We start from the raw sequence: 26,885 nt of genomic DNA, 5'->3' as shown, positions 1-26,885 counted from the left end.
AAGTGCACCGATTTCATTACTAAAAACCAACATTATTTTGTGTATTTGGTATACAATTCCATTCTTGAGGCTTCGGTTCAATTCAATTCAATATCATTTTTTTTATCGATAAGAAGTAAATACACAAGTAATTAAGTACCCGAGTATATTTTTACAGTGTTTCCCACAGGATTTTGAGAGACTGATGACGTCACACGCCGATTAGCATATATGTGAAGTCATTGCGTCGTGTTTTACTCTTTGATCTGTCACATTATATTGCATTTTATCACAACTGAATGCTATTTTTTTACATATTATCTGTTCTGTTGTCTATAAAATAATGACTAAACACAACCCCGTAACGACCCAGTAACTCCTTGTTTATCCAATCAGCTCTTTCTTTAACTGCTGCTAAAAACGGGACATCGTCTGACAAAATTACCATACATTTACATTAAGGCTGTACTGATGTTGCTTTTCTCATCAGTGTTGTTGCGTTATAATTTTTATTTTAAATAGTGGAAGAGTGGTAGTTTTATTGTTTATCGCGTATAGCGCAGACAATTTGTTGCAAATTCAGAAATATGAGAGAATACACTGTTGCTGAGAGACAGGGGGGGGCGCTGAGCGCTCGCAACAATGAATCAAGCCGTTTTAAATAGTAAAAAAATGTAAATGGGAATCATGCTGTTTTGGTAAAGCACGTCTTGTACAACGCTGAACGGTCTCACTAAAGTGCTGCCCACAGCGCCGCCACTGGCTGGTGGGCTGAATCGATTCATAGGATTTGATGAATCGATATTGAATAGGCTTTATGCCCAGCTGCACTACTTCCTGAACTTCAGCCTGCTCCTCGTTTCCTGTCTGCCATTATTGAACAAACTGATTAATCCAGGTGTGCCTGACCTCAGTAGTCACAACAACAATAATCAGACACACCTGGATTAATCAGTTTGTCCAATAATGGCAGACAGGAAACAAGGAGCTGGCTGAAGTTCAGGAAGTAGTGCAGCTGGGCATAAAGCCTATTGAGAAACAAATAATTGCAATGCATTGATAAATCAATATTTTTACCCAGCCCTATATAATACAAAGTTTTTGCATGGTTTATGGTTAAAAAAACACATTATGTCCCTGATTGGCCAGCTAATCTGTACGTTGTCCCAGGAAGTAAACTGTTGCCTACAATCCGTGTGTTTGTTGTAGTCCAAGAAAAGAGATTTACGTTGGATACGATAACTTGCGTCTGTAGAATGTAGAAGTAAAATTACATCAAACTGATGTTCCTCACAAAATAATACCCGACCCCTCAAATTACAAATCATCATCATCATATGTTTACCGTTGCAAATCGGGAAATGTATACAATACATGTTAATTCAAGACAATAGCTGATTTGTTTAAAAAAAAATACGAATTGCATCTTTAACAAATCTATTAATTATAACAATGTCCCCTTATAAAGCATTAATGTATGTATGCATGTTTGTTATTATCCTGTGGTGTAGCTACCTACATTTTCAAATCTTCTCTCTAGTTAAACTACTCTAAGAATATTTTATAGCAAGCTACGGTTTAAGAACATCTGTTGCTAAAACACTGGTGATGACACACGAGAGTTAAAAAGAGGAGGGTACGTCAGATAAGGGAGAATTTGCCCAACCATGCAACAATAATTTCCAAACTGATTTTCCTCAAGCCCATCAGTCCAGATCTGCATGAGATTAAAGGCGTGAGCCAGAGCCCGACTTTAACACGGCCAATCACAGTCTGCCTCTCTGCAGTCTAATCTACGTCTTCTAATCAAACTACAGAAGGGAAACGACAAAAACAAGATTGAACACCATTATTCTCATGTTTCCCTACAGAGAAGTGCCAATCTGTTGAGATCTGCTGGTGTAATTGTTGTTCACTCGCACCTTTTATTTTTTGTTACGTTTGCGGTTTGTTTAGCTTTCTCGTTCCACCATAACTGCTCTGCGCTACCGTTTTCATGCAGGATTTTTTTCGTCTCGCCACGCTCTGGGGACTTGCTGTGCAGGCATGACTTTACCCCTCTTTTTTCCAGTCAATGTCAAATTCTTCCTGAGGCAAAGAGACGCACGTTGACAAACAGATCTGGACATGTTTTTCAAAAGAAAAAGCCTTAAAAACGGCCCTTTAGATATATTCTCTAGTAAGAAAAACCTGACAGACGCTTCACCCATGCAAAATTTGCAGCGCTAGGCCGTTATGCGGATTAAAGTTTTATGACTGGTTGTCAACGTGTTGCTATTACATTTATATCTATGCACATAGCAGACGATTTTATCATGTAAGTGACTTTTAAGTGAGCATTCAAGGTATACATTTATTAGTATGTGTGCATTCCCTGGGAATCAAACCTTTGACTTTTGAAGTGCTATAGGTCAGTGTTTCCCAATCCTGTTCCTCGAGGTCCCCCTGACAGAAAGTTTTAGATGTCTCCTTGTTTAAAACACCTGATTCAACTTATCAGCCTCCTTTAAAATGGTAAACATGTCTCCCTAACAAGTTGATGAGTAAAATCAGGTGTGTTAAATAAGGAGACATCTAAAACTTTCTGGTAGGGGGGCCTCGAGGACCAGGATTGGGAAACACTGCTATAGGTTATATGTTGTTTTGGGTGGCTCAAATCATAAGAGGTCTAGCTCAATACCCTCTTTCAATGCTAGCAAGATTGTTGTACACTGAGATTATTTTATCGTCAGCCGATCCCTTGAAAATATTTCCTCTCCTCAACAAGCCACTTAATTTGAGGCATAATTTATGTCCGTAGTACAAATGTGCCGTACACACCGCAGTTCACAGCCTAAATACCAATGTTTGCTGTAACAAACACCATTAACAATTTACCAAGCAGGGTATAACCAGAGGGGAGAGCTGGCACGACAGCGATGGACATTCCAAAGGTCAATGCATCGCATGGAAGCCAAAGGTAAATTTTTGTAAGCTTTGTCCACACCATAGGCAATGGTTAACGAACAAGAATGGCCCCATGCTGTCCCGGACAGGATCCAAAATCCCGACCACAGAGATACTGCATCTATCTTTCAGCGGTGATGTGCGAAATAAACAAACAAAGAATACCAAAGTCTGTTTCCTCTTGGCCTGCACTAACCCGAAAACCGCCTCCCAAGATCTCCCAAACCCACCGAGGGCCAGATCAGTGTTCCTCTCACCCCTGACCCCTCCAGCAAGACAGCCTGAGAGAGGACTGGGTAGATTTACACAAAGCCTGCTCCATGGGACACTGCAGGAAATGCAAGATTACAGTGTATGTGTACACACATTATTTGGCTTACACGGAGGCTGGTCACAAATGTAATGAGGAGAAATGCATGTTGACAACACGTTTCCGAATGTTTGCGTAGCGACTTGCCCGATCTGGATCTGTTATGTCAACAGACAAAGCGGCATCGCAGAGACCCCTCCCTTTTCCGCGTGTCCCTCATATTTTGGTATCAAATGTGCAGCGCAGAAAACAACAAGAGCCGAAATCTCTAGCAACAAGACTGTACCGGACTAACAGCATTCCTCTGCTAATATACATCTACCTGACAAGCTACCCATACTCAACTGGAATGTACCACGAGATGATAAAACCGCAAACTGTTAATCTTTACCCTTTACAGTGGGGTGCATATACTGTAAAAAAAACATGTTTTAGATGGTAAACACCTATTTTGAGAACATTTTTACGTAACATGGTTTTTAATCTTGTACTTCAAGAACCTCTTCAAGGCAATGTAAAAGTCTGATTAACTCAAAAATTTATTTAATTTATAAATACAGATAAAAATGCACATTAACTCCCCCACCACACGTTTCAGCGTTAAACCACTGTTATTAAAGCTTGAGCGAGGTTTAGAGCGTCTGACATTTGAAGTAATTGTTCTTCGTGGTCTGGTTGTTTCTGAAGCAAAGGTTGTGACGTTCCTGTGTGTCGCCTTGGATCCTGACACAATATGCTTGATGTGGCGATTTCTTTAAATGCCACACTTGCAAAAACATTGGGGTTGATCCCCAAGAGGTAATGTAGCCAACATTTTTAGACACGAGGCTTGTGTGATAATACGACAGCTCCAAAGGTTTAGTTTCGAGGCAGATTGAGCAGATAACCATTTAGCAACTGGAAGTGGAACTAAATAAACACAAATCCATTTCCTCTCGCGCGATGCCATATGGAAACGCTGAAAAAAGTGAAGGTGCTTTTCCGCCAGCCTGAGAAGCACTTGACTCTGTCTCATATGAATGTCATCCATCTTACCAGTCACGGCACTGCTGGTTTTATAGCTGCTTTCCCTCTTGCTGGTGATAGCACAGGCATCATTAGCTAAGTGGGACCGAGATGACAAGCCATCAGAGGGGCGCTCGATAACACCAGGACCAGCACCTTTACGCAACGCAGCACTTATTCATCGACAGACGGCTGGCACTATTCACCAGATAAAGAAAAGTGTCGGCCAGATAAAGGATGGTTCTTGATATTCTTATCATATGATGTAGGGGAAATTTGCTGCAAGCCACACCTCATCTAGAAATGACCAATGGGCTTGGAGAACAACAGATCAGCAAAAGGTCATGTGAAAATATATCATCTGAAGCCATTTAACTCTTTCAATGGCATTGACGAGTTATCTCGTCCATTAAGAGAAAACATTTCCTTACCAATGACGCTTCCCTGGCGAGTTTTTACGGTAATTCCTGTGTTTTTATCTGTAATTCCGATAGATGGCACTCTTACCCAATTTACAAAAAACAAAAGCAAAAACTAATTTTACACATTTTAAACTACGTGTATGTTTTGATAATCATTCTGAATCTGATCTCTAACAAAATTCCTTTACATAAATGCAAATATTTCAGCTATTTGCTAAAAATGTGGTATTTTTGAAGAAACCTACCCATATTTAAGAAGTTATAAAAAGAAATAAAATGAAGATAGGATTAAACTTTTTTCCCAGTTTTGTTTGTTTGTTTGAAAGCAAAAGGACTGTTCTTTTATTTGATATATTTGTAGGTTTATATTTATAGATTTTTTTGTGAAAATCACAAAAAAGGCGGGCAACTTTTTTAAAAAAGGGTGACGGGAATGAGTTAAAGTTTTGTAGGAAAAACATGTCTCTTTATATTACAGCTAACATGTATAAAATTAAACAACCTAGTCGACTAGACAATAATAAGGTTAAAAGGTGCGTTTAACTGAATTTTCATTTATTTTACGTAAAGGTTTAATATTTCTAACAGCCAAAATTTTTCAAACAGGGTTTATTGAGCGTTAGCATGCTAACAGGCTAACAGTTATTGTTAAAGGGTCTCCACCATAGACTGTAAAAAAAAGATGGATGACGCCCGTTCGCTCTCTTCCATTGGTGAAAAGTGAAGCCATCAGTGTCCCGATACGGCGCTGACATCTTGGGTCTTGAGTCTGCGCAGTAGCAGCCCTGCCCTCGCTCTCACAGAATGCACATATCACAGCTGTCAATCATGACGTCACACCACCGTTTTTATAGCATTAAATATCTAACTAAAAACAAACTTATTTTAAAAACAAACACTTGTATTTACATAAGCGTGATAAAACTACAATATATGACAGAAACCAGCATCGGAAAAAAAGATAATTGAAGTGTAATTAAATTGTTTAGTTGGTCTCAAGTACCATTGAATAACATGGGGAGGCGGGGTTTAATGACCTATACTGGGACCAGTCACTGGGGGGGCGATCGAGATGTTTTGGCTTCACTTTTCAGGGCTTGTGCGGCATGCTTGTCTCCACACTAAAAGCCTGTTAAATCTTCAGCAAATTTCCATTTTTACATTCATCCCCTGTAAAAATGGGTCGGTCACTAAAGCATACCTTTTATAATAATTTCACCAGCAAATATTTAAGCAAAAATATAAACCGGACTGTGAACAACGTTCTTGTTCTATGGATTATACACAGCCCTATGTTTGTATCTGAGGATTCATTTCCCTTTAATTTTTGTTCATGCTAAACAAAACCTAAGTCTATTAGTTCTCTGTTCACATGAGAAGTTGTCAAGATTATGTACACGAGTAAAAAACCTAATACTTGCTTTATACCTACGAAGTTATACTGATCTTAAAAAAACAAGACATTTGCATGTGCACTTTGAACTTCTTATTTAATTTCCTTACGGATCTAAGATGAACTCCTTATCTAACTAATTAGATTGTGAGAAAACACATCAACCCAGCTTGAATTATTGTACGCTTCTTATTTACGCAAGATTTTCAATGGTTCTGAACTGAAAAACAAATTAATTAACTTATTCACACTGCCTTTTTATTAAATTCACTTTTCTTAACATATTGTTTTTCAAGTCCACCATCTGCGCTAGAACTTTTCCCATATGCGTGAAAGCAACATCAGATGTGCAGGCCTTAAAGGAAAAATTCCTAAGAACTATAATATTCAGTGCAATTAAGTTACATTTAATTAGTCAAATTTTTGGTAAATATCAGGTACCCTACTGCGAAACTGCGCTTAGTGCAAAAAAAATGACATGATAGATGTCTAGTGGACACAAATCACAAACTAGTCATTTTGTAGTACATACTGGTACTAAAGTATGTATATTAGTACCCCAAATGAACAAATTTGTACCTCAATTGGTACTAACTACATCTGTAGCTACATATTCGGATCTTTTACACCAGTGACAGCTTGGGACCATATTTTATTCATTTTTTCAGACAGTGTGCAGGTTTGCGATGTAGTTTTGCACCTCCAAGTAAGAAATCTTAAAGACATGTGTGACAGATGTGCATATTTCTCAGTCTCCTTTGGCTTTTTCAAACCCTTGTCCGATTCGAACACTGTCTGCCTCCGAGGTCATTTCAAGACGGCCAATTCTATCACTCCACCCTTGTGGTGACTGAATTCACTCCGTAAGCAGTGGCCAATGTCAAAGGCCGCCACACTAGTAACGAAGTTTCTGAACAGCCAGTGTCGTCTAACGGGATCTGACAAGGTGCTGGCCCTCCGACTCCCTGAGCGTCTCCTAAAGTTTAAACACAGATGTAAAGAGACAGGAGGAGGAAAGAGATTAGGAGAGCGGTGTAGAAGCTCACGATAGCATGATGCCTTCACTCATTTGCACATTTGGGCGTTTCGAAACCCCTTTCTCTCATGACTGCTCATTTTCTTGTGATTAAACCTGCCATATCTAATTATACATTACGCTGCAACGGCTCTCTCGATTTGCCTGGCAGGTGGTAACTTAAGTCACGATAAAGCTGTAAATGCACCGAGAGTTTTTAAATGGTAAACGATGAAGTCATGATCTAATTCTACAAGTACCAGAGGCAGTAGTCACGCCACTAATATCCAGCGCCCAGAACTTCACTTCGGAGAGAATCTTTGCGCACTTTTGTGCATTCGTGAAACTGATGCCAAGCGAAGCATGCATTTTTAATTTTGATGATCCATGGACCGATAGTAAATTCAGGCTTTAGGAATGGAGGTATGCAATAAATGTTCATCTCCCACAGGGAGAACTAACATCCAGCTAAGCCCTTTCATTCGCTAGTCAATTACCTCTTCCCACTCTTTGTTTTTTTACTTACACCCGACCGGGGGCATCTTTGGTGGACATCCTGCAGGAAACTAAGTGGCGCTGAAGGGAAGGGGGGGAATCCCGACAATTGCAACATAGCGACAAAATTGTACAGGCGACTAAAGGAAACGGAGACTGAGAGCTGATCAAACAAAAGACCAAGAGTGAGAAAGCGATAAAGCGAGAGATTTTTGAAATTCAACACAATCTCATGGCAATGCTTAACTATTTTACGAGGTGGCTAATTTGTATGAATTTGTGGAACCTCATATAGTGTGATCTGGTTTTAAGCCAAAAACAGAATTGCTTTTTGTGCAATTTGTACGATTCATTTTCAACAAATTCTTACAAATTAGCCACTTGTAAATTTCTTACGAATTCTCCTGAAATCAGTCTGTTATCCTACAGGCCATTGCATGGCAATCCAAATGATAGAAACACCAATGCATGTCTTAGTAAAAACTCTGAACTCGGAAGAGGCCATGATGAGCATCTTCTCATTTTTCGTCTTTAGTGAGAAGAAAAACTACTAAACACTAACAATCCCAATGCCCAAAACACCGATATAAGTAAAAAAACGTTTCGTATTCATGGGAACCTTCTAAAATGTGGGAGGTTGAATTTCTGAACATTACAGAAACTTCTTCCTGTGGGCCATCTTTGCTCCCGGTCTGACAGCCTCTCTGAATTCCAGATGCTCTCGTCTGTAGGTAAAACGCTGACTCATTGAGAGCCGCACTCAAGGCCACAGGAGTGGCTTGAGACCGCAAACAGACTGATTATTGATAAAATGTGCATTGCTGATCCAAAAAGCCAATGCATTTTCCGGGAACGTGCGCTGGGGAAATGGCTGGGAGGTTTTATGAATTTAAAAGGGTACTAAACTATTTGGTAAGAGCATCTGTATATTTACAAGCAAGTTCTTGATGTCTACGAAAGGAAGCTAAACCAGAACGGTAGACAGCAAAGGTCACAACAAAAGGAACATCCTGAAACTTCATCTCCATGGACACCATTCTTTAAAACAATGCGAGTGGCCATTGTTGCGTAGGGCAATAGCGATGGATCTGACAATGGATCGTGCCCCGCTATAGAAGCGAGGGTCACCACCCCTCGCCATCCTGCAAAGTTTGCAACAGATGTGGTATTTCTTGTAATCTAATAATGAGATTACAGGATCAAAGTTTAATTTCAATCATTGACTTAATTCTTTGACATGATCGTACTCAGATATCAAAGTAATATTTTCACAGAATGTCGACAGATGATTTTATATAGAAATTACTTCAGTTGGGTTTCCAAGTTTATAAATTCCAATATTGGGGGTTACTGGGTAACAAAATCTGAACCTACTGCAATAAAGCCAGACAGACTCCCTAGTTGTTGCTCACTATATCAAATGCCGTATGTCATGAAAAACACTAGAAGGGAGGGCTAGGCACAGATTTCCTTATGGAAATTTGGATACTTATTACAAAATGCCAGTTTCCTTTTCTTGTAATTCAGCCTCAAACAAGGATTTCATTCAGGACGGGAGTTCTGTAATCTAGAGAATGCATGCTAAACCGGCTATAATTAGCTCCTTGCTTTATCAAACACAGCTTAATTCATGCTCACTTTTCAAACAGCGTACTTCGTTTTATTCTTGCCAAGCTTTGCAAATTGCCTGAAAACAATTACCGCCAGAGTTAATATGATTTTTAAGTCACTCCAAGAAACATAACAATCCTAAGAAGACCAAGACTAGGTCACATTTCAGAAATGCCATAGTCAAAGCTTGTAGTAGCTACATTTATGAGCCATCTGCTTGTTTTTCCATACGAAAAAAAAGTGTTGCAGCCTGTAAGGGAGCAGATGTTTCAAACAAATATTGCTTGCAATAAACAAACAATAATAAGGACAAGCGTAGGTGAAGAAAATGTGAGTGATGCATGTGTAAAATTTAGCTCCATAATGGTGGTTGGTCAAGGAATAGTTCACCGAAATACAGAAATCCTTAGTACTGTGACGGATGTCATAACCACTGCACCACCGTGAGAATTCTCGTGACATCAGGCTGGTCATTTTATCTACTTATTTAGGAGCCAACATGGCAAAGCTCCAACAAGCACATCCATCCATCCAGTGTTGTTTTCGTCAACGATGATGATAACGAAATGATTTTGTTGACGCACCTTTTTTTATGACGATAACTAGCTAAGAATGTCTCTAAGGTGTCGAAAACATGACGAGACGCTTTCGAGTTTTCGTTGACGAGACGAGGCGGACATTCACAACGCATGTCATTTCTGCTAAAATCTGTCTGTTTTTAGCTAAAACATATTAGCAATGCTGCCGCTTTCTACCCTTGTTTTGGGTACGCCCACCACCCGGCTGCCGCCATGTCGCGCACGCGCACCAGATTTCATTCAACAATAACACACCTTCGGCTGTGGCAAGCTCGAAGGACCGTGGCGGTGATGCCAATAAATGGAAACGACGAGATGATTTATGGACATACTTTCAGTGTAATCCATCAGAAAGAAAAACGGAATGCATATTGGGAGACGACGGTAAATGTGGCCACAAACTAGGTGGGAAGAATACCACCAACCTCAAGCTGCTCCTGAAGGCTCATCATGCTGATATTTTTTCAAAGGTAACTAACAAGTGACGCTGTTAACATATCATACACATTCAATTTTACTCGACAATCAGCTTGTGACACATTTCATGATAAGCTTAAGGTTTTACATGTATCTACTTGTCAAACCTAAGCCCATTTCCAATACTTTTTAACCTAAATTAATTTGTTAAAGACTACTTTTTTTAATAAAATTGACTTAAACTTGACTAAAACCTTTTTGCGTTTTCATCGACTAAAACTTGACTAAAACCTTTTTGTGTTTTCGTCGACTAAAACTTGACTAAAACCTTTTTGCATTTTCATTGACTAAAACTTGACTAAAACCTTTTTGTGTTTTCGTTGACTAAAACTTGACTAAAACCTTTTTGCGTTTTCATCGACTAAAACCTTTTTGCGTTTTCATCGACTAAAACCTTTTTGCGTTTTCATCGACTAAAACCTTTTTGCGTTTTCATCGACTAAAACCTTTTTGCGTTTTCATCGACTAAAACCTTTTTGCGTTTTCATCGACTAAAACCTTTTTGCATTTTCGTCGACTAAAACTTGACTGAAACCTTTTTGCGTTTTCGTCGACTAAAACTTGACTGAAACCTTTTTGCGTTTTCGTTGACTAAAACTTGACTGAAACCTTTTTGCGTTTTCATCGACTAAAACGTGACTAAAAAAGGGCTGCAAAAACAACACGTAGGGATGCACGATATATCGGCCGACATATCGTTATCGGCCGATAAATGCTTATTTTTAATATTATCGGTTATCGGTCTAATAGCAAAATTAGGCCAATAAATGAGAGCCGATAAATTATGGATTATTTTGGTTTGTTGAACCACTTCACTTGCTCATTGCTGGCCATGTGGAGTTTTGATTGGTGCTTTCTGTGACATAGCACGAAGATGACACCTTTTGCGGGCTTAAGAAGAGTATGCTAGTCTAGCGCAAAGACAAGATGTCCGCGGTCTGCGAGTTTTTCATTGTGAAAATAATATGAATATTTATCGGCCTATAGATATCGGTTATCACCCCCAAATTTAAAGAGTTATCTGTTATCGGCCAAAATTTCCATATGGGTGCATCCCTAACAACACAGCATTCATCATTAAAATAATTGAACGAAAACTATACTTTCATGAACTACTGCTTTAAGGCACAACTATATGTATTCTGGTCGCTAGATATGGCCTGGGTTCCCGCTTCAACATAAATCTAAAGTATGTGCTCGTCTTTATCGTCAGCCATGCAAAAATCGTAATTCAAGGAAAAGAATGAAACTGGATAAAATGACACCTAAAATATCTCAAATCTAAACTTTTGGCAACATGTCTTGTTTGGCCAGACATTTGACAGATGATCAGTGGCTGGAGTTTGAAACACAGTGAAGAACTTAATCGGATCACAAGAGCTTTATTCATGCAAATCACAAAGATATTAATAAAGGTGAAAAGCATTTAGAGGCATGATGGTTCAACAAATGCACCTATTCGTGCTAAGGTCAACCACAAAGAACTAAATATCAAACTTATTATGGCCGGATCTGCCATTACAGTTTCAAACACATAACACATATAGTCTAGTCTATATCATAGACTGGTCTCAGATCTTTAGATGGATCACATACACTCTAAAAACAAAAGGTGCTATATAGCACCAAAAGTGGTTCCCCGCTCACAATCATAGAAGAACCGCCTCCAGTGCCACACAGCACCGGTGAAGCACCAGTGAAGCACCTGTGTAGAACCATATAGTGCTATGTAGAGCCAAATGTGGTGCTATAGTGGTGCTATAGGCCCCCTGTATGGTTCTACACAGGTGCTACACTGGTGCTTCACCGGTGCTATATGGCACTAAAAATGGTTCTTCTATGGTTACGATTCAAATCAACAGTTTTGGTGCTATATAGCACCGTTTGTTTTTTTAGAGTGTACATGAAACATATACATATTTAGTGTGTACATTTAAACGGGTCTGAGGAATGAGACATTAAAGCTCAGATAAACCTTTGACTCTTATCTACCACTACCATCGGCCAGCTCAAAATGTTTGTGAATTTCTGGAAAAGCAAAGCCACAGATTGCAATCGCGGAGTCAATGCGAGGTCTGTCTACCTGTTTAAAGTCTAGAAAGACGTGACAGCAGATCAATCGGTTTCTGCGCTGAATTCCAAAGCCGTCACAAGGAAAACTCTTACAATCTCTCTCCGCAACCTTAACTGTTAACCCTCACTTAGAGCCCATACAACATAAGAAGAAACATGTCAGTTGTGCTCAAGGCCTGAAGCGTTTGATTACACTGAAACCCAGCTGCATTCTTCACATAACAGCTGGGGGCTCGGAGGGGTCGCGGGGTCTTGCGTTCAGAAATTAAAGAAAAGTACAGATCCTTCACTTAAACAATTGAGTCTTGAAAGTTTACACTGGTGGTATGAGCTTTATTAAATGTGTACTACACCGCTCAGGTATGTAAGCACTGTTGCTAAGTTCTAGAGGAATTTTCTTAGCAACCCAACCAAGGCAGCCATAATGATTAAATACCACTTCAAAGAAGAACAGTGTTTAGACGGAGGGCGCTCAGGGGTGATATTTACTTACAAACAACCAGGTGAGCGATCAGAAAGCGTTTACTGTAATGTCTTGGTTTACAGCTTGACTATTTGTGCAACTAATCCGGTCATAACATTCTTAAACGCCCTGCCAGATTGCATTTTCATGCACATGGTTTATCCTTAAAATGAAGAATTCCCACTTTTGCTACTATTCAGTTAAATGTATGGGTCTGAACTCACATTCCAATCCTTATCCTTCATTCCCGTTTTGATGAACTTTCATGTGGATGATGAGCACCTTCTCGGCTTACTCAATCAACCATCGTCAACAAAATTCCACTGAGTCTGACTCGCTGATATTTCTGTGTTTCTTCAAACCCCTGTCATGTCTTCCCTGAAGAAATAACAGTGGGATTCAATTGATATTACATTGTCAACAGGGCTTATAAATGATACTCCTGAATGCAAGAGGACAACATATCACCGCAACGTATTATTTTCTGCACTAAACATTTAGCCTATCAGCTAAGGGCCACAGTTTAATCTGTTACAAGCCTGACAGTCCAGACAGTAAAACAAATATACACCAGTGATCAAGCACACAAACCGCCACCTGGAATATATAAAATAATGCGTAGCGTGCCAAGTTTAGACAGGGAATTTGCTATCATTAGAATGACAAAGAACAGCCTAATGTAAAAATGAATCTATTAGTTAGCGCTTGAAAAACGATCAAGAACAAGAGATTTGAGAGTATATCGCTCAGGACAAGTTTTCGACTGATATTTGGCTGACTTCAGCATAGCCTGATATATTGCATATAGAAAATAATTTACAATGATGCTTATTTTGCATTTACATCCATGCATATGGGCAGGCACTTTTTCCAAATTCATTCTATACATTTTAATCATCCAAAGCCATATTCTTTGGGCTGCTAATGCTTTACCAGTTCAGCTTCGAAATACAACTTCTGGTCAGTTATCTGTCCAATCCAACAATTTCAAAATAGCCAAATATCGACCACATACAGTAAATGACTGTCCATTATATCAGTCTACTATTACTAATAAAGGTACATCATCAACCAAATACGGTTGTGTGTTGCTTAAACACTGCAACTTTTGCAACAAAGATGAATAAATGCACATACTAAAGGAAATAGTCAAGACTAAAAAGAAACATGTCATGTGTCTCTGCTAGTTCCTGGGCCTGGAGTTATTCACAACCAGCTGTTTCTGGATCATCACCAACTAACTGCATTACACAACCAAAGTCAAATATTTTTCAACTATCCAACGGACTTTGGACCAGGACTTGAGAGGTCATGCAGAACATGATAAAATAAGAAAGTAACTCATCATTAATAGTTGGTTTAATATGTGAACTGCACTGTTTTGTGTGTTTTATTTGGGGAGGGGGCGAAGCAATGTTACAAACAAGCGCAGGAGTAACAATGTATCAGATCTAAAGAAGATACGTCAGTGCTTTACTGGGGTGATGCAATGTTATAACAAACACTGCTGGAAGACAATCCTCACCCATTTCTATTACTATACCTAGTAACTATACAGAAATGATTGGTCATGATTATCATAAAGCAAAATACACATATGGAAAAGATGTAAGACTAACTAAGAAGATATTAAAACTGGCCTGTGATCTTTCATTCGCCATATGACAGCTGTAAGTCAGGATATATATTCAAATATCATAAAAGCACTTATGGGAAATGTTTTAAACACCTATGAGAGATATATAAATACAAAATCGTAACTAATTATTAAAGGAACAGTAAAGTAATTACAAATGATCCCAACCTTATGGGAGCAACTGCATGGGATAACAAACCAACCTACAGCTTTTATCGGCGACAAAGTGAAACAGAGAGTATTTTTATAGCTCATGGTATTTTTATAACAACACGCAAATTAAAACTCAAAGCAGTTGGCTTACGGGATCCAGAGGAAATACACAGAAAAAGGAAAGACATACCACAGCATGCCTCTCTCGTTCACTCCTGTATCAGCAGTAGCAACCGGCTCAGGAAATTAATCAAGATGAAAAAATAATAATAATATTAATAGTCCAGCAGTGGTCCCGTAAACATCAAGGTTTTTCTTCCGCAACTGTCCGATCCCGATCCAATCCCTGACGGATCGTATTCTCAAAGTTTTCAACAATCTGATTTGCGTATCTCTTCCTAAATGCTGAACAAAAGGCAAAAAAACATCGACAAAAATCTGACTGTAATACTAGATCGCGGTGTTGGATAGGAGGGGGCGTTAAAAAAAAGAGGGGGGAAAGCTTTCTATCGTTGTGTCTTCCCTTGGGTTCACCACGTTGTTTTTGAGCACTTATAATTTCCTTTGTTGTGTCCAAAACATCTCGAGTTGCCCGTGTTGATCGCGCGCTTCAGTCGTAAACGCGCAGTCTGACGAAGCGATTTTCCTCAGCGGAGAAAGCACTTCTCCCACTGTAAACGCCAAATACAGTGATGGTGAATGTGTGCGTTAATGTGTTTTTTCAGCTTCCCGATAATGGCGGCCCTTCTCCCGTCCTCGGTCTCTCCTCCCTCCCTGTGCTCGGAGAGAATAGGGAAAGCTGTAGTCTCGCGCATGGACACAATTACCGCACACGCACACTAGCGCGCGCTCACACTCATCATTATAACGCACGCACTTATCTAAAGGCGCGGTTGTCATCTGTTGATCATGATATTATCATTTTTATTGCTCTTTTCCTATATAAATAGGTAAATGTATAACCATTTCCTATAAATAAGTAAACAAAGTTGGCTCCTGTGTTGTCTCATGATGACGTTTATATTCGTACATTTCTAGGGTTAGGCAATAAATGTATGTTCGTATTTATAAATATGTGTGTTAAAATATGTGGATTTTGTCGTTAAAAATCCAATATCATCACAAATCCCTTAAGCATGATTTTGTTGTATCAAGGTTTTTTTTTTTTTTTTGCTGTCGACATTTGCCACTTGTAATAGTTTAACTTTATAAAAAATTATTTGTTTCTGTACCTATACCATGATAAACTGGTTACTGTAGTTTTACTAAAAATAAACCATCTATGGTTAATCAATCGTTATTTTTGTGAGGGACCAGGACATGCTTTCAGTTATTTACTTATTAGTGAATAACTGAAAGCATACAAAACTGACACAGTTTCCCAAGTCCTGTATAAATATTACGGAAACAGAAGCTAAATTCAAACATCGATTTATTTGCAGTTTATCGTACAGTGTTTATTATGCCACACAGTTAATTAGCAAAAATAGCACATTTTCTAAACAGCAGCCTTTCACAACAAACTATCCTGGTGAAGTGAAGAAACTGCACTGGAGAGGTCTCTACTCCCACCTCTGGCCTGCAGCTGAAATATTTTTTTTGTCCCAAGGGCCACCACATTCTTCCTCTCACAGTTGTGCAATCAGAGCACAAACCCCCTGCTCAATACAGAGACCCTGGACAACTTTTCTGGACAATGTTCTATAGTAGACAGATTCATCCTTGAATATGTTTCTGAAGCAGAAGGTAAACAAGTACTAAAAATGAGTGTGGAAATGACAAATCTACTCATCCATTTTACATAACAACATGTATCAACATGTTACTATATAAAGGACACAATTGCAGACTTATAATTTGTTATGTGTATGGTAAAGCTGTTAGAATGAGACTTGTATTTTGTCACTGGTTTATGCACTGTATTCCTGTTATTAAAACAACCTTACACAATATGAATCAACTTTTGACAGTTGACACGACTACAAAAAAGTAACAAAAATATACATCTGAATGAGGCAGAAACAGAACGACTTTTATTTTGCTTCCTCAAAATAACTGAACAATTTAAATTATTTCCGACATCAGTGAATGCATATTATTTAATTCGATTTTTCAAAGAGTTCTTTATAATTCATTTTAGGATGATATTATGGAAATTCGCCCTGGGATCTATTTCAATGTATTTATGAATATATGTATAACATAAATATATGTTTATTGAGTGGCTTAAGCAAAAGACATATCAAAAGTTATAAATAATTTGATTAGGCTCCCAAGTCATGTGCTATTGTCGTCATAGCTTTCCAGTATCAACATGGTACTTGTAGTCTTGGAGTCACATTCTCTTGCTATCGTTGTATGATAATGTTTGGAATACGAACCTACAATACCCATAATTCCTAGCGCCAACGGCCTTCTGTTCGCATCCTGTCCGGTAAAGATAGCGGACGGCTACGGAACCTAGCTCAAGCTTCTTTTTCCTTAAATATACAAATAAACATTCATTAAAATAAAACAGACGACTTGGATTTGTAAACACACAGCATAATGGTAAGTCCAAATACTTAATCAAGAAGATTCATTTGTTAGTTTTAATATTTTAAATGTCAGTTCGCCTCAGCTAACAGGCTAACCAAGAATATGTCGATAACAGAGGTCAGAAATAATTTTATATAGACATGAAATGAAGATAATAATTACCAGTCATTATTTATTTAATGAACACGAATAACAATTTAACAATAGAAATAACTGAATGTGTCAGAAGGTACATACTATTTCCTGTTTTTGGTGTTACTGTTTAATCGGTGAATTAGTAAAGTTATAATTTATACAAGAAAAAATCTATAATGGAATTAAAATCTATATGTAGCACGAGTATTTTAATTCAGTGTTATTTTTACAGTGACTGTCAGGTCCTGCTTTCATTTACTTTACTAGATGAAATTAAAGCTTTTTGACAGCCAGGCCTGAACTTTTGTCCGTTTAATTCCTGTGCAGATCCGATTTATCCTCATCCAAAACCGGGCAGGGAAGACCAGACTGGCAAAGTGGTACATGCAGTTTGACGATGATGAAAAACAGAAGCTTATTGAAGAGGTTCATGCTGTTGTGACAGTCCGTGATGCCAAACACACCAACTTTGTAGAGGTACAGCACTTTAAACATAAAATCCTTAAGTAATGTGACCAGTGCATTAAAATGAGAAACTTTTAAAGATAGTAATATGTAAGGAATAATTGAAGACAGGCCATTGAATTATTTAAAAACACTGTGGGTGTACATTATTTTCAAATAATTCAAAGGATCGAAGTCAATTATTATTCTTATACCACGGTTACAACAAACATTCCTCTGGTGCCTATTTTTAAGAAATTTGAAAGGTTAAGTGTGCGGTTTAAAGAAAAATAATCAAGACCCATGAAACATTTCTCAGCCTATTAGAATAAAGCATTCAACAGTCCCGTGGTATAAAAAAAAAGTATTGAATAACTATATACTAAACTTGCAGAATCTCAAAATTTTCATATCACTACACCCAGATATCAATATAATATTGAATTGCCACTTCTAATTCATCTCTCATGTGCACTGTTGTTTTCCCCTGCAGTTCAGAAACTTCAAAATCATTTACAGGCGGTACGCTGGCCTGTACTTCTGTATCTGTGTAGATGTTACGGACAATAACCTGGCTTACCTGGAGGCTATTCACAACTTTGTTGAGGTAAACTATATTAAACACTAGCTTATAAATCCTGCTCAAGCACTATTCGGACGGGATTAGTTTTCCAAACGACGTTTGAGTTTCAACGTGTCCCCCAGGACGTCTGTGATTTTATGTACCGATTCGGACAAGATTAAAATGATGCAGGCTATTCCAGAGATGGGAGTGTCTGTTTCATGCATTTGGGCATTGCAGTAGCACGTGCTCTGGATACGCATGTTTGTAATGTTTCATATTTTGCTTTAAATGTAAAATTATGACAGAACATGTAATTTATTATTTTAATTTTAACAAATCAAAATAAAATATACACAAATCCTACTAAAGTAACGTTAGCCTACGTGTTTTATAAAACTGTCTGCTTATAATAATAAACACAAAGAAATGAAGAAATAATGATTAATACAATTTAATATCTTTATTAATTAACATTACCATTCCGGAGTTGAACAACTTTGAACAGAGTTTCTTATGACGTTTATGATATTAGAGTGGCCAGTCTTAACAGTGTATGATATTCAGCTCGTCTTGATTTAATTATTTCTTTTTGCCGAATGCAAAAAACATTCATATCTGAATGAATGGGACTCAGGAAATACAATATACGCGCATTAGTAAGAACTTACGGCAGATCACGTTGGCCAAAACACGAAATGAACCGCGTTTTCAAAAGATATTGCGGGCAAACACAGATATGTGCATCCAGACGGGATTAAATTTCTCAGAGGACCTCTGAGTTTGGCGAAAAACAGTAGGTAAATTGCTCTGGAATTCTTACGGGGGTTGTCAGAGAAAAACACAGACATGGCCGATTCGGACGGGATTAAAAACTTGGAGGACCTCTGAGAAGCACGATTTTCTCAGAGGTCCCCCTGTAAAACTAATCACGTCCAAATAGGGCTTTAGATCAATAAACGTTTCTTTAGTAAATGATCGACTGTTAGTTGCATATTATAGCTTAACACTGGATATTAATTCTGTATTAGATGCTAGCAGGGAAGAGTTGAGGATAAATTGCAAAATCCTTTTAGTGCACTGGAACGTTCGTTCCCTAAAAACTCCTATAATGCATCACAAAAACCCTTTATGTTCCCTTTCCGGAAATTATGTGACTTTTTCTAAAGCTCTCCAATCGAAATGGTGCGTGGCTACTCAATAGACATAGCAGTTTCTTAAAGGGACAATGTGTAGTTTTAAAAGTATTTTATTAGTCAAAATCAATGTCTTTATTCATAAATATGTGTCTGCCGATGATCTGACTTTACTTTGTAAGCTTAGAATTTCTTCTCTTTATTTACATTGAACGGGTAAGTCCAAGGGGGCTTCCATGTCGTTCCGTTATATTGAAAAACTATAATAGCAGGGAGGGACAAAAAGCTCTAGCCTACCACAACATGTTTTCGTTCAGAACACGTGAACCAGCTAAAACAGACAAGGAGATCAGTGAGTACATAACGGCTAACGTAGTTACAGCACGCATTTGGAAAAGCGAGGTGCTAGAGAGCATGATTCGTTTAAATGGGGGTAAATTCTACTTACTGTCTCTTTAATATTACTGTTTCTGGGTCACAAAATGTAGTTTTAAGATTAGTGTAGGCGAGAATATGTATGGAATAATTAACGACGGGCCGTTTTATTTGAAAATTGCATTATTTTCAAATAAATCAGTCAATTATCCCTTTTATACCACGGTTACCACATACATTGCTCTGGTGCCTATTTTTAAGCCAATCAGAATAAAGCCTTCAACAGCCCTGTAATATAAACCTGTATAATCTTCAAATCTGCAGTTGATTAGTAAAGTTAGCGCCTATTGAAAAAATAGCCAAGACGTATTTGGATGTGTGAGTTCCATTTGTGACCAGCGGGCGTCAGCGCACGTGTGTCCTGCCGACCACAGTCTCATCTCTGCCACTCCTATAGATGGTTTCAGCAGTAACAACATAAACAAGCGGCTGTCGTGGTCCGCACGTAACTTCCGGTAAACTCTGCTAAGAATAAATAACAACAAAGTTCTTTAAACGTAGTTTATTTATATAACAAGCAAAAAAACAACACATAGATTACCTAGGAAACCAAAACATTTGTTATTTTCGACGAGGCATTTGTTCAAGAGATCAGTTTAGCAACTAGTCAGACCATTAAAAAAAACGAAACCGGAAGTAAAGTTCAGATCCAGACGTGTATCGCGTCCGATGAAACCGTCTATAATTTGCCGCTGGCTCTGTTGTATCTGTGTCTGGTGGTCAAAGATGAGATTTTAATTTGTTTTGGGTATATACAACTTAAATCTCATGAATCTACTATTTGCCTCTTTTATTCATATTATATCTTGGTGGAGGTCAAAGTTAAATTTCATAACATCTATACCTGATAGATTTTCTATTTAATCTTAACGCTGTACTAGAGCACTTTATTTTCAGTCTTTTTTTTCTTGTCTGTGCTTTATGAGAATGAGAAATTCTCAAAATATTCTGTGAGTATTGTTGTAACCCTTTTAGTTCAACTGCAGTCGTTGACTGTAGATCACGTCTGCGTTGTTTATACGCAAACAAACAGGTAAATATACGGACCTCGGACCTTCGGAGAGCTCTTTTGCCGGCGTTATTTTCTGTGTCTTGGAGACAGATGGAATGTGGCCGTGAGGGAAACCATCGGCTAGGAGTTCAAGAACATTGTGACATGGAATGCTAGGACTTCCTCTGACCCTGACTGTAAACAACTCCCCCATCATATCCCCACATCAGCCAAACCGCCCCATACGCTAAATATCACTGGATTAAAAGTCACACCACTGCTGCTGGGTCACCCGGCCACCCGTCGCTGTCCTAATAGTGCCTTTAAAGGGATAGTTCACCCAAAATGAAAATTCTGTCATCATTTATTCACCCTCATGTTGTTACAAACCTGTAGTTTCTTAATTCTGTTAAATATACAAATGAAGATATTTTGATAAATGATGGAAAGTACACAGTTGACTTCCATCGTATTTGTTTTTCCTACTATGAAAGTCCATGGGTCAACTGTGTGGTTGGTATCATTTATCAAAATATCTCCTTTTGTGTTCATCAGAATAAAAAAAAGCTCAGTACAGGTTTAGGACAACAAGAGGATGAGTAAATTAAATTATTAAATTATTTTTTATTTTGGGTAAACTGTCCCTTTAAAGTTCTGTTTACAGTCTATGTAAATGCAGGACAGTGGGTACGTGAGCACATGCAAAGATTTTTATGTTTTGCTGGGTACAAAAGGTCAAGTTTGGTGAACTCTGGCATAGGAAGGAAATAAACTTGTGTATAAATTCACATTCTTCAAATATATTGGTATATTGCCTGCGATTTTGACTTTATATCATGTTGGGTATGTTTCAAAACGATCAAAATCAACCCAGCACGCAGCACTGATAGTTTTTTATTGTAAGTATATAATAGTTACAATGAAGCAATTTGCAGCAATTGTTTTTTCTTCTTGCTCGGCAGGTTTTGAATGAATATTTCCACAATGTGTGCGAATTAGATCTGGTCTTCAATTTCTACAAGGTAAAGCATATGACGTCTTTTCACATCTCAAAAACAAATGTTTGAGGGCCACAGGTGCCATTTAATATTTAACTACTATTGTTGCATTGTCAAATCATTTACTTGCCGTCATGATGTTTTAAACCTTGTTTTATTGAACAAAGAAGGTGATATTTTGATCATAGACAGTAGGCGCACCGTTGCCAGTACCCATTGACTTTCATATTATTTGTTTTTCCCACTGTGGAAGTCAATGGGTACCATCAACTGTGTGGTTACAATCATTTATCAAAAAATCTTCTTTTGTGTTCAACAGAGTAAAGAAACTCATACAGGTTTTAATCCGTATGTGTTGTTGGGGCCATTTTTGTTATTTTTTAGTCTTAATTTGGCCACAACTTTCTCTGTGTTTCAGCAAATGGAATGGTTTTTGGTGACAACTCTTATATTTACACATATTTTAAGAAAATGCTTTGAAATTTTTCAAAAACTTAACAATTTACCGTGGGGAAATTTACTACCCTTATTTGTTGTTAGTGGCCAAAAATGGCCACTAAATTAAACTGCGGTAAAAATGTATCAGATGAATTTGTTTTCCAAATTTGTTTGCATAAATCTGTTAATCAACCTCAGTACTGATCAAAACTACCAAATGTTTACAAAAATTCCATGATTTTAACTTTTGAATTGCCAAGTGGTGTCACTGATTTGGGAAAAAAATCACACAAAATTGATTTTCTTTTACCTTTATCACAGTCTTGGGCAGGTAAAAGATTAGTAAAGACATTTGAAGGATTAGATGCAGTTTAGTTTTAGTGTAACATCAGATGTTATTTATTTATAAATCATTTATAGTTTGTGGACAATTTTGCCCCATTGACTTCCATTATAACAAAAATTTTTAATTGCAGAGCCATGGCACCTTATTATGCATTTTCGATTCATTGTGGTTTTACCTTTTGCAAAGAGGTACAATTTGTCATTTTTACTGTTGATCACCATCTGGCACCATTAACCCTTTAGTAGGCCTGTGCAAAAAAAAAAAAAAAAAACAGAAAAACAGAGCTTAAATGTTAAAAATATAGAAAATGGACTAGTTGCTTTTTGGATATATAGTCATCTTTGACTAGTTGTAAAACCCATGCCTATAACAGCTGCAGCCTGTCTTAGGTTAACCAGTCAGAGAACCTATTATCGTTTTTGATGAGAAATTTGTTTTCAAGAGTTAAATGCTTTAGTGCATCATATAAATGAAGTCTTTATGTGAAAGAAATATGTAGAGATGATTCATTGGCAGCTCAACCAACAACAATTAGAGATATACTAAGATGTAACTTGTCTTTTTTTAGTTATGCAGCATTATGGTCATACAATTATAAAGATGCATTTGGTGCAAGAGGGAGGAGGCCATTAAAATAAAACCAGAAGGAAATGATAGAAAAAGTTGCTCTGAACAATAGCATTTAATTACTACTGCATTAATTACCTGATTTATTTCTAAATCCACCCACTAGATGTTCAAAGTATTGCCTACACTTAAGCTGGTAGGCAGGGGATATATTTTCTCAAGTCTCATGTTTAAAGGGCCATTTCACTGATAGGAACATTAATCTTTATGGAAAGTGAGTCATATTTGTAGTCAAAATGTAACATAAATGTAGAATTTTGTGCCTATTTGACAGAGAAAAGACAAAATGTGACTTTAGAGCACATTTGTATGAAAAACTACAACTGCCACTATGCACCACAATGCACAGCTCTGCAAGCCACTCCCATTACTCGGAACACGGCTCAGACATGCTATTATGTACATAAATGCCACGTTAGTAAAACAAAGAAAATAGCCACCACCACTGTGTCTGACTGACACCAATCATGATTTACTTTTAAACGTGATGTTACATTGTGGTACACACAATCACACTCTGGCCTGGTGTGTAGCAAAGTCTTATTCAAACAGTAACGTGCGGTTTCAGATCCACAGTACAAATGTCTTTCCAAGTACTTAAAAAAAGTGTATGCATTTTAAATGTTTATTTAGTTTTACCAATTTTCTTTTTGTCTCTTCTCTTTACTGTAATTACATTTGTGTTATTATTGGCCTCACTGCTCTCACAATATAGACATATAAAACACCGCTCAGATATGCTATTGTGTACATAAATGCCACGTTAGTATAACAAAGAAAATATAAACACTCACTTTAGTCAGACGTCCGTTTATCCCTGCTTCCTGCACACAAACATGTCCCCTGCACAATATCTCCACAGACGCGCTGCCTCAGCTCTTGGAGCTTGTGCTCGTAAACCGAAACACGTCTTTGAAATAAGCACGCGACCAGAAACATTCACAAAACAAACGTTCATATCCTTATCTGATCCAGAAATGTTAAACCGAAAGCAAACGGCGCGAGTCCGTCCAAGCTTATATACTCCGCAGCGCGTCTGCTCGTAAACCGAAACATGTCCGTGAAATAAACGTTCCAAACGCGCGCAAAGTTCCTCTCTTGCATAGAAACCTTCACCAAACAAACGTCCATATCCTTATCTGATGCAGAAATGTTATAAAGAAGCCACACAGCGAGAGAACAGGCAAGCTTCTCTACGCAGCAGAGGCCGATGGTTGCTGCTTCTTCACCGGGCTCCTCTACCCAGCCGATGCCCAGGCTCCGGCCTACTCCTCGGGCTTCTGTTCCTACATCTGCCTCAGCTCTTTGCAGTATTGTGGCTCATAAAGGTGCAATGAACAGCGGATTAGAGCATCACGCTTGTAAAATCACCCTCTTCCATGTAATACTGATTAACTTCCACTGTTATTGTAACATGAATTCTGGCTCGCTCCACAACTTCTGTTTAGCTTAGCTTAGCATAAAGATGGCGGCTGGTCGTTTTTTTTTCGGTCTGTGTTCGTATATTTTCGTAAGTCCCACCCACTTATCTGTAATTGGTCTGAAGCGTGAGTGGGTCCCACCCATAGCCCCCACCTTGGAAAAATGAGGAATGAGTGTCTGTAGTCTTTCGCACTCAATAGAGATACAGGATTTCCTTCTTTCAATGACGCAAAATGACGATTTTTACATCGTTGAAAGAAGGAAGTGCCTCACTGAAATCAGTATTTCTCCCCTCTCAGGGGAAACTGAGGGAATGGTGCACGACCATTCAAAAACATGACTGGGGTTCTAACGGTACAAAGCTTAATGCAAATGGGTGAAGTTTCCCTTTAACACATGCAGGCTATTGTAAGTTAGATTGTATGAAGTGTTTAATATGCTTTAATCTCCATGGTGTATCTTTATTATTAAGTCATACAGGTCTGGAGCAATGACGGAGAGTAATTCCTGTCACTGATATTTAATGTCTAATTGTGTTGTAGGTATACACGGTGGTGGATGAGATGTTTCTTGCAGGAGAGATCAGAGAAACTAGCCAGACCAAGGTCCTGAAACAGCTCCTTATGCTGCAGTCTCTGGAGTAGAGAGCTCATTGGTGTCTACACCTGTCAATCAATTATCCACTATTGCAGCAGGACCCTCCCACCCCTGCTTGCAACAAGCCATGATGTGCGTGCGTGTGTGTCTCTCTCTCTGTGTGTGTATGGGTGTAGTCGTGCTAAAATCCAACCACAAACATTTCACCTCTTCTTTAAAATCACTTCCAAGTATATTGCGATTCAATGACTCTGCATTTTTGCATTAGGTTACATTTTAAAGATGCACTTGTAATGTTCCCTGGTTGTTTAGTATTGACCTAAATACTTCCCAGTATGCTTTGGCAATGTCAGAATTGAATACTTGAGCAATTTTATAGCACAGTAGATTTGAAAGAGTCTGACTGGCAACCTTTCCAAACACATTCATTAACACTAAACCTAGAGAATGGCTGTCGTCTTGGCCAAAAACTGCTGTGGCATTGAAGCGTCATCTACACTACTAAAAAAACAGCAATCTCAGCAATGTTAAACCCTGATTATACTGAATCATTCCTCCCTGAACATGTCAAGACAATAGTCCCTTGTGGCCTGGCAGGCCGTTTAATAAAATCAATTTCGTATTCAAATTAAATGTTCAATGATAACCACAATTTCGTCTCAAATATATTGTGCTACTTGCGTAAAGCAGTACTGTGAATCTTGTTTTTGTATTGTGTACATACACATGATATATGCAGATATTTTAAGTGTAACTAACCAGTCATTCCAGTCATCTAAACAAGTCTCTGTTGCTACTTGTTGTGCATTGAAATCTGTTGGCTGTGTGGAGAACTAGAGCCAGTGATTAGGGAGCGGTTTACAGAACAAGGTTACAGTAGAAGAATGAAGCTTGGGGAAATGACAAAAGATGGTCTACTTTTAATTTCCCCTTTTGTGGCAATGGTCCATTTGCTCCAATAGCTCTATGGCAACTGCTCGGCCTTAAAACTTTCCATTACAGTTAGATTCAAAGTTACAATGGGACTTTATTTTGTATTTGTATGGTTGTGTCGTCTTTTTGTCCAAATTTAGTCAAAAATATTCTAGGTTTGCCTATTAATCCATGTAAGATCGCGGAGTAAACATTGATATAAGTGGTGTTACTCTTGTATGTGTTCCTTAAAGTGTATATATATCAATGAAGGTGAAATCAAGAAAATAAACATGAAGTTAAAATATGAGTCATTTGTGAATCAGTGAGTTCTTTTGATGTACTATACTGCCATCTACCTGTAAAGGGATGATACTACAATTACACAAACATGAAGTGGCTTCTGTTTGACATACAAGCACAGGATTTTCACAATTTCACGGGCAAATAAATGGATTATTTTTTATGAAAAATGTATTTTATGTAGTTAACGCATTTACAAACTTTCACACTACAACTATAATTTTTTCTATAGTGTTTCTATTATGAAGAAACCACTTCCAATTGGCTATTTTGTTCATAAATGGGACTTGCAATAGCCTTGGGAAAAAGCATTTTATTTAGAAAGGAAAATTGGATATTTATGGGGAAGGTTTATGGAAAATTATGATGTTTACTAATAAATATATAAACATAGCACACACGATGTAAAGTGTTAATAATATATAGAGAGGCCTATACAAATTAA

At 37.9% G+C, this 26,885-nt stretch overlaps 2 protein-coding genes across 2 annotated transcripts in view; one reads left to right on the top strand and one right to left on the bottom strand.

Annotated features, from left to right (window-relative positions):
- The window catches only part of arhgap35a (Rho GTPase activating protein 35a), a 94,071-nt gene extending 78,651 nt beyond the window's left edge, over window positions 1-15,420 (bottom strand). The window contains exon 1 of the mRNA XM_073862818.1: window positions 14,747-15,420. The gene's annotated coding sequence lies outside the window, so the exon portion shown is untranslated. The remainder of the gene's footprint in view (window positions 1-14,746) is intronic.
- Window positions 15,421-16,945: 1,525 nt separating this feature from the next.
- On the top strand, window positions 16,946-26,447 carry ap2s1 (adaptor related protein complex 2 subunit sigma 1). The gene is made up of 5 exons (XM_055196004.2): window positions 16,946-17,106; window positions 17,557-17,706; window positions 18,167-18,280; window positions 21,760-21,819; window positions 25,171-26,447. The coding sequence occupies exons 1-5, from the start codon at window positions 17,104-17,106 to the stop codon at window positions 25,270-25,272; spliced, it is 429 nt and encodes a 142-aa protein (XP_055051979.1). The 5' UTR covers window positions 16,946-17,103; the 3' UTR covers window positions 25,273-26,447.
- The last annotated feature ends 438 nt before the right edge of the window (window positions 26,448-26,885 follow it).

The sequence above is a fragment of the Misgurnus anguillicaudatus genome, chromosome 24, assembly GCF_027580225.2.
Source record: "Misgurnus anguillicaudatus chromosome 24, ASM2758022v2, whole genome shotgun sequence".
Classification (NCBI taxonomy): Eukaryota; Metazoa; Chordata; class Actinopteri; order Cypriniformes; family Cobitidae; genus Misgurnus; species Misgurnus anguillicaudatus.
This window is presented reverse-complemented; position numbering and strand designations above follow the sequence as displayed.

Bases quoted from the DNA above. Each gene is read 5' to 3' on its own strand.
- ap2s1 (XM_055196004.2), top strand. The intron at 17,707-18,166 runs GTACAGCACTTT...TTTCCCCTGCAG, and splicing joins AACACACCAACTTTGTAGAG to TTCAGAAACTTCAAAATCAT. The intron at 21,820-25,170 runs GTAAAGCATATG...ATTGTGTTGTAG, and splicing joins TGGTCTTCAATTTCTACAAG to GTATACACGGTGGTGGATGA.